We start from the raw sequence: 9,012 nt of genomic DNA on the forward strand, positions 1-9,012 counted from the left end.
TAAGTTAAGACTTATTTATCTTCTTCATTCTTTAACTTGGCAGGTAGATCATTTTGTTAGATGAGGGTAGTTCGTTTACCATAAGTTGATGTGCATCACTTAGTTCAAACAATTAACGGAGTTGACTCATTATTGTCTGGTTAATTTTCCACTCATATATTATTGTTATGATTTCCGTTCATTTTTCAGATTTCCTCGTTACATCACTGCACTGGTATATATTATATTTCTATTTAATATAAAATATTTTCATTGAAAAAGTATAGATAAATAATGAGAATATTAAATAATGTGAATAATAAATACGTTGGATGTTTACAATAGGTATATAGATGATTATGTTTATTATTTTTAATTAGATAGTTATTTTTTTATTTAATTTATTCATTAACAGTTAACAATGACTGAATATTCAATTCACTAGGTGTGCAGATAGTTATCCTAATATTAAAATTTAGGAAATAATTTGGAAATAAAGTGTTTTTTTATTTTAATAGGTCAATTCTATAACCCATTGTTTATATTGTTTATAAGAGTTATTGTCTACCTAGCAAAATCGAGAGGAGTGCTACGAAACCAGCACGTTTGTGATATGTAACTATTAATTAGTCATTATTAATATTTTTAATGATATGAAATTACATTTAATAGTGTGATATTATTTTTTTCTTTTACTGATTAAATACTGACTAAATTTTAATAAAAATATTGACTCCTAAACTTTTTTTAATAAATATTTCATACACCTTTAATTAAAAAAAAAAAAAGAAAAAAGAAAAATAATCATTATGTGGTAGGGCTAAATAATTAGTTTCATGGTGATCATGTGATGAACTGTACCATATAGTTTGGGGCCATGCTTTACAGAACGATTTGACTGTAACTATTTACATCAAGATCTCTTTGTCACTCCATCCTTTACAAGCATGTGCAGTGCAACTATCGTTGGAATCCTCCTGCACTTTTTTTTTTTTTTGTTGAATCTATTATTAAATAAAGTGTAAAAAATTTACACTCTATATTTAGGATCCGTTTAGAAAACTTTAAAAGTACCTTTTTTTATTTTTGATTTATAAAAAGTAGTAATATTAATGTTTGGTGTAATTTTTAAAATCAAATTACAACTTTTTAAAAAGTTATTTAGGAGTTTATAGAGAAGTTTAAAAAAATGGCTTCTCTTAGAATACTTCTATTTTTCATCACATTTCTATAAAATAAGCACTTTTAGAGTTAAAAATTCAAACACAAAATAACTTATTTATAAGTTACTTTTAATAGAGTTATTTATTGTTTAAGTTATTTTATCAAAAAGAGATTAATTAAGTTGGTTACCCAAACTGAATCTTACTCTTATTATAGATAAATTAATATTTTAAAATTTTAATTATTTTGTTAACTCTTATAGTTTTATTAAATTTATAATTAAATTTTTATATTTTTTATTTTTATTTTTAATTGAATCTCTATACTATTTTTAATTTGGTAATTAAATTATTTTTGTGTCAAAAATATTAAAATTAATAGAATATTCTTTTCAAAAATTTAATTAGGTTCTTAATTGTAGATATCTTTAATTTGTAAAAAAATATTTCATAAATTCTAATATTTTTTACACTGATAAAAATCTAAATACAAAATTAAAATTAATATAAAAAATTCAATTAAAAAATTATATAAAAATTTAATTATAAATTTAGTAAAATTATAAAAAATAACAAAATAATTAAACCTATTTTTAATGAAAATAAGATTATAACTATATTCAATAGCACATGTAACTAACATATGTATCTGGTCACTCACTCACTCTTACAGTGTTTTTTTTTTTTTTTTTGGTCTCAGGTCACTCTTCCAGTTGAATGAGGTGGTGGTCGTGGTCTTTGGGTGATGGGCCCTACTCATCAAATGTTTGAAGTAGTTTGTGGGCAAGTTGTGTTTTGTCAATCACAAATAGCACTGAAATTTGTGGGCCATTTAGCCATTTCAGGATACTACTTCTACAAATGATTACCTAATTTTGGAGATTAATTAGTTAGATACCTTGATTTGTAAAATGTATATTACTAAATAATAATGTAACATGCTGCAATTAAAATCATATTAGTTATTGTTCATAGAAAAATAGAAAAAAAATAGTTAATTTGTGTTGGATAGAGATAAAACCATACATATGTCTTCTTTTGTTAATTTAAAATTTTAAAAAAAGTAATATCGTAATATGATATCAGAATTTTTTGTTAAACTAAAAAAAAATTATTAAAAGAATTATAAAAAAATTTAAACAAATCTAAAAGAGATTCTTACTTGATGAGATATATTAAAAATATAATTATTTATGTATTTTTATTATTAATTTCAATTTTTAGATCAGTAATATCATGATAATTTATTATTTTTGTACTTAATTATTTTAGAATTTATTTCCTTACCATCATAATAGAATAAATTATGATTTTCACTGAAAAAGGGAAAAATATTCTATTTTATTATAATAATAATAATAAGATATAAACATTACTATATTTAAAATGACTCATGATCTTATCTTATTAGTTACTATTTTATATATTATTTATATATGAATTTCACTTCTTCTTCCTTAGCTTCAAGTAGTATCTTATTATAAGATCTGCATTTATTGCTTCTAACCAATAAGACTTTCAACTTATCTAACTACTAATTTGAGAAAAGACAACATAAGTTATAACATCTTAATTACAAATTTGTCAGGTGAACAGTTCTAATGGACCTTACATCACATGAGAGATTCAGTGCAAGATACTCAACCCACATACAAAGCAATTTATTATTATATATAATTAATAATCCAATTAGTTTTGTTAGCTAGCTGTGTTAAATTAAAAATCTGACCAAATAAGATTTAGTTTCAGTACAATCCTAAATTCAGTACATCTATCATGATCAATAATGAAGAAAAGGACTTTGAAAATGATGAAACAGAAGATGGAATCCTCAAAATGGAAAGCAGTTAGTGAACTTTTGCACCTTTCTATTAATCAAGTGCTGGGGTTTCCAAATGTAACCAAAAACTATTGGCCATATAAAAATGTATCATACTTGATTCCTCATGCAACCAACCGGTATATTCCATTATTATTCGTCTTTAATTTGCTCCACGATATATTATATATGAGAATGAGAGTAAATAACTTTCATTCTGAACCAACAACACAAGCTTCTTTGCCAAAACAAGCAAAAATCTACCGACACAGATTGCCTATATAGTTCCTAAAGAAAATTGTGTGTTTAAACATAGGTGAGTTTTATGGTGTCTTTTACTTACTATGATGTCTAAATTGCTTAATTTTCTTTTAAAAGTAAAAAATAAAATGTTTAAAACAAAAAGTATAATATTTAAAATTTATTAAATATATACTTTGATCTTCAAAACACTGAACTATTGCACTTTACTTTTGTAAAATATATAACCATTTCACATTCATTTCTATTATTCTATCGGCTTAAATTTTTAAAGAAGTGGTTCTATAACATGATATTAAAATTTTTATAATTTAAAAATTTAAAATTTGCTATATTTGTTGATCTAAAATAAAAAGAATTTTAACATAAAATAAATTAAAAAAATATATCCAAGGATTTACGCAAACCCAAATATAATCTTGTGTAAGACTAATATAAAATGTATAATTATTTATGTGTCTTGGCATGTAAATTTAAACTTGGAGTAAAGTATGTTTTTGTTCTCAATGTTTGGGATAATAAATTCTATTTGTATCCCTAACATTTAAATTGTCCTATTTGTATCCCAATTTTAGTTGAAATTCTGAAAAACTCTTCTTGAAGTTAAAATACAAATATCTGAGATAAAATTGATGATTCACTTCGACTCATAGCTCATCAAAAGTTGAAATTAATCTCCATAACATTTACATAATTCATCTTTTTAGGGACATAATTGAATCTAAACACAAATAGTAGGTATAATATTGAAATCGAATATATCTAAATAAGACCTAATTGAAAATGAATACATCCAAGTGAGAATAATTGACGACAGGATAACATTAAATCAATTTTATAAATATTAAGAATATAAATAGTACGATTTAAACATCAGGAACACAAATAGACCTTACCCAAACATTGGGGACAAATTAAAAACAATACTTTATTCTTTAAACTTTTAAGAGAAGTAGTTTTATGATAATTTTTTATGCTTGGGTCACCACTCACCAATTTTGACGAGGTTAACAACCTCACTATGATGCCATAGTTTAGATTCACCAATCTTGGTGAGGTTAATAACCTCATTATGGTGAAAATAGCATGAACCTACTTTGGTTGGTCAAACCAATGATGCACTTTTTACTTTCAAAAAACTTATTTTATATTCAAATTAAATTCAATTTTATTTTATAAATAAATAGTACATGAGTTATTTATGCTAATAAAAAAAAGAAAAATCTTCATGATTTAAATAATGTGAAACTAATAAATAACATAAAATTCACTATTTAAGTAATATAAAAATCCTCTAATTACAAATAACTAATGTAATTAACCTACTAATTATATTTTGAGGACTGAAAAAGCTGCTTTAAGCTTTGATTTATTAACATTTTTATCTTTTAAAAATTGATTGGTTTATCTAAAATACAATGAGATATATAATTATTTATTTATATTTAATAATTTAATTTTTTTAAATAAATAATTTTATGACATGATATCATAATTTTTATAATCAAAATATTTAAAAAAAATTATATTTATTAAGTAAAAGAATAAATTAAATAAAAAATATTTATTAGAATTCAAATCCAAAAGGAGGTGTTTGTACCAGACAATTTGTTAAATATAATACTAAAGACTGATCTAAAGCTTTTAAAATAAGTAATTTAAAGACAGATTTAAAACTAGTACAGAATGTTAGGATTTAAGATAAACATAAAAAAATTAGAGTTTAGATTTTTTGAAAGTGAAAAAACTAATAAAATCGTTAATAACCATTGAATTTGTAGTTGTCATCGTAGATGAAGTCAACCATCTTAGTTTAAAAATAATTAACTAGTATCTTAATCCAAAAAGTAAATTGTACTTCTAATTTCAAGTAAACAAACAATAACAATAAGAAGAAATAAGAAATGAAGCTGAAATTGTGTCATTTAACATTGTCACTGAAGTATGTATAGTAGTTATTACAACATATAATAACTCATCAGCTACATATTACAAAAGAAAAAAAAAAGATTGTAAAGGAATGAAAGCCTCATCATCCTTAAAATTGACCAACTGGGATAAAACTGGGGTCTTAGGAGAGGGCTCTGACCTGTGCTATTGTGTGTGGGGTGTGTGTAAATTTGTACAAGATACTGTGTGTTATTCTGTTTTTGCTCTATACAAAAAAGAAAAAGTGGTGATGAAAGTAGAGAAAGAAAGAAAGCAGCAGCATTTAGAACTGAGAAATGCAACGCCTATGGCAAGCGGTGGTTCGCTGCTGCTTCTGCTTGGTCTCTTCTTTCCACACTTTTCCAATATCTTGAGCAATTTTCACAGCATCAGATGAAGCACCAGAGAGCCCTCTCTTTGTGAACCCTACAGCATACACTCCTCCATTCCCTTTCCATCCATGTGGAAACGGCATCTTTGGGTACCCGTTCTTCGAGAACAATTCCCCTTCCTGAACAAACAAAACAAAAATTCCAAGTTTAGTTGGCTCACAAAAATAATCTGGAATCCAAAGAGTAACGAAAAAAAATATGAGTTGCTACTCACTTGAAGCCAAGAGGGGACATTGCTTCTGTATCCGGTTGCCAGCACAACGGCGTCCACGTGGAGCTTCTGGCCGTCGACGAGCTCGACTTGGCCGCCGCCGTTGAACCTTTTGATTCCCGGCACAACTTTGATGTCACCGGATCTGATTTTGTCCAAGGTTCCAATGTCCAAAACAGGGGTTTTCCCCTTTGTGTTCTTCATCTCCAGTGGCCCCATTGAAGGCCTCTTGAGACCGTACTTCTCCACGTTTCCAAGAACAAGCCATGCCAATAGCAACATGATCTTGTCCACCAGCCATAGCGGCAGCCACTTCAGCATCATAACCGCCAATTCGAACGTCGATTTCCCAAGAACCTGTCTTGGAAGTACATGAACCTGTGTCAAGAACAAAGCAAACACATCAGAATGAATACCCTTCACAAGGGAATAATAGTAATAGAATTGAAGTTAAAATTAAACTAACCGAGCTGCGAACAACCATGGACGGCGAAGCCTGGTGGTTAACAAGATCAAGAGACAGTTCCATGCCGGAATTTCCGCATCCGACAACAAGAACATTCTTTCCCCTAAAGCTTTCCCCTGACTTGTAATCACAAGCGTGGATAACTTCTCCTTGGAAGCTGGAAAGGCCGTCGATCTCCGGCACGACGCACTCGGCATTTTCGCCGGTAGCAACGACGAGCCACCTGCAGATATACTCAACCTCGGCGGTCTTAACCCTCCAGAAACCGCTGGTGTCGTCGTACCTGGCTGAGTGAACGCACTGGTTGAAGTGAGGGTTGATGTCGAAGTGGTTTACGTAGGACTCAAGGTATTGGATGAATTGCTTCTTTGAAGGGTATTCTGGGAAATCTTCAGGGAAAGGAAGTTTAGGAAGCTGGCAGAACTGTTTAGGAAGGTGAAGCTTCAACCTGTCATAGGTTCTTTTCTGCCATAACGACGCTATGCAGTCTTGTCTTTCGAGAACAACGAAGGGTACCCCTTGTTCTCTCAGGCATGCTGCAGTTGCAAGGCCAGAGGGTCCTGCCCCAACAATCACTGGTCCGTTCACCCATATACACCTCTTTGACACAAACTCCTCGTGATCTACTAGACGAAACAAGTTCTCCATTTCTCTTGCTTTCTTAATAATGTTTGTGAGTCTTCTTGGATTGGATGATGGAGAATGAAGGGCCTTCCAGCCTCTTTATATAGGGGATTTTGGACCCTATTGTGATAGATACTAATCACATAGGTCTCTGCATGTGATGGAAAGTGGCGAGTTAATGCTCTTTCAAATCATATGTCTTTCTTATTCATTTATTTTTATTATTATTTCTGCTTTCTCTCATGTCAATATTTTATTTCATCATATTCTGTGTCCTTTTTTTTATTTCAAACTATACCATGTTATGCTGTATTTCTTATTTGCGCAAACATTGCCATATCATTTTGAAAGGGGAGCACTCAAATAAAACTGATTAAAATATTGCTTAAAATTTTTTTTATAAAATATTTTTTATTAATTAAAATTTAATATTTATAATCATTAAATTGTGTTATTTTTGTTAAAATGAGATCAGATAAATTAATTTAGCCAAAAATATAATGAATTAAATCTTAAATTAATCTAAAATTAATATTTTTTATAAAAAAATAACTATAATATCTTTATTATAAAAAAAGTAATTAAAATATTACATTATATTTTTTATTAAAAAAATCAATAGCATAACAATTAATTATTTCAGGCTAACATTTTAACACTGCTGTCAAATTAATCAAGTTTTTATTTAGTTTGAATTTTAGATTTTTTAATTAAATTTTAGATGTTTTTATTTTTAAAAATTTTAGATAATCTTTTTTGTGTTAAATATTAACTATAACGTTGAATATATAATTTTATTTTTTATTATATTTTTTGTTGATTAAAATAAAAAAATATAAATTATTTTTAATTTTGATGTACTAGTAATATCAAATGTCATGTAATTACATTTGTTTTTTTATAATTATTTATGTAATTAATATAAAAAATAATTATTTTTACTAATGTGATGATATTACTGCTTATTTAAATTAAACAAAAATTACTGATATTTATCTTTAAGCATAGAAAATCTCAAATGAAATAAATGATAGTACATATGTAAGTACCGAAAAATCACAAATAAAATTAATGTGAGTACAGTATTGAGACAGATGGAATTGGGATAGACGAAATTGAAAATTAGATAATGATAGCTTGGTTCAACTCTGCACAAGGCACAGAGTAGAAGAAAGAAATCAGAAACCGAAAAAAATCACAGAAAGAAAATTCAGAGAAATTAAGAGAGAAAGACTCACAATTCACACACGTCTCTCTTGTCAATATCACGTTCCCCTTAATAGACACCAATCTTATTAATTATGTTTATTCTAATTTGAGTGCGTCATATGGTGATTTTTGTTACCACTCTCATCGTGTTCTGCGTGCTTGCTTCTTATAAGTGCAACATATTACTACTATTGTTATCGGTTTTTGAGTTAGATGACGGTGGACAGTGATAAATCTAAAGGAATTTTCATACTCGAGTAAGACATATCTTTATAATTATTATTAATATTAAAAAAATTATTAAGATTTATTATTTTTTATTAATAATTAATTATTAATATTTAAATATTAAATAAAAATATATTATTTAATTATTAAATTAAAAAAATAAATTAAAAATTAAAAATAATAATAATAAATAATAAAATTTTAATAATTTTTTAATAATAATTTTTAATAAATTTTAATATTTATGTAATTAATATAAAAGATAATTATTTTTGTTAATGTTGATATACGACTGCTTATTTAAATTAAACAAAAATTACTGGTATTTATCTTTAAGCATAGAAAGTCTCAAATGAAATAAATGGGAATACATATGTAAGTATCGAAAAATCACAGATAAAATTAATGTGAGTACAGTATTGAGACAGATGGAATTGAAAATTAGATAATGATAGCTTGGTTCAACTCTGCACGAGGCACAAAGTAGAAGAAAGAAATCAGAAACAAAAAAAATCACAAAAAGAAAATTCAAAGAGATTAAGAGAGAAAGACTCACAATTCACACCCGTCTCTCTTGTCAATATCACGTTCCCCTTTAATAGACACCAATCTTATTAGTTACGTTTATTTTAACTTGAGTGCGTCACATGGTGATTTTTGTTGCGACTCTCATCGTGTTCTGCGTGCTTGCTTCTTTTAAGTGTAACATATTACTACATATTACTACTATT

The 9,012-nt window shown here is 27.2% G+C and overlaps 1 protein-coding gene across 1 annotated transcript; it reads right to left on the minus strand.

Annotated features, from left to right (window-relative positions):
* Positions 1 to 5,120: 5,120 nt before the first annotated feature.
* On the minus strand, positions 5,121 to 7,032 carry LOC112695127 (probable indole-3-pyruvate monooxygenase YUCCA5). The gene is made up of 3 exons (XM_025747340.3): positions 6,221 to 7,032; positions 5,758 to 6,132; positions 5,121 to 5,662 (listed from the first exon to the last, which is right to left on the minus strand). The coding sequence occupies exons 1-3, from the start codon at positions 6,866 to 6,868 to the stop codon at positions 5,435 to 5,437; spliced, it is 1,251 nt and encodes a 416-aa protein (XP_025603125.1). The 5' UTR covers positions 6,869 to 7,032; the 3' UTR covers positions 5,121 to 5,434.
* Between the last annotated feature and the right edge of the window lie 1,980 nt (positions 7,033 to 9,012).

This window comes from Arachis hypogaea, chromosome 6 (genome assembly GCF_003086295.3).
Source record: "Arachis hypogaea cultivar Tifrunner chromosome 6, arahy.Tifrunner.gnm2.J5K5, whole genome shotgun sequence".
In the NCBI taxonomy this organism is placed as follows: domain Eukaryota; kingdom Viridiplantae; phylum Streptophyta; class Magnoliopsida; order Fabales; family Fabaceae; genus Arachis; species Arachis hypogaea.

What these genes read in the sequence shown, in the direction of transcription:
- LOC112695127 (XM_025747340.3), bottom strand. Translation starts at nt 6,868, where the DNA reads ATGGAGAACTTGTTTCGTCTAGTAGATCACGAGGAGTTTGTGTCAAAG. An exon ending in CCATGGTTGTTCGCAGCTCG is followed by an intron (nt 6,133 to 6,220) that starts GTTAGTTTAATT and finishes TTCTTGACACAG; the next exon opens with GTTCATGTACTTCCAAGACA. An exon ending in ATGTCCCCTCTTGGCTTCAA is followed by an intron (nt 5,663 to 5,757) that starts GTGAGTAGCAAC and finishes TTGTTTGTTCAG; the next exon opens with GAAGGGGAATTGTTCTCGAA.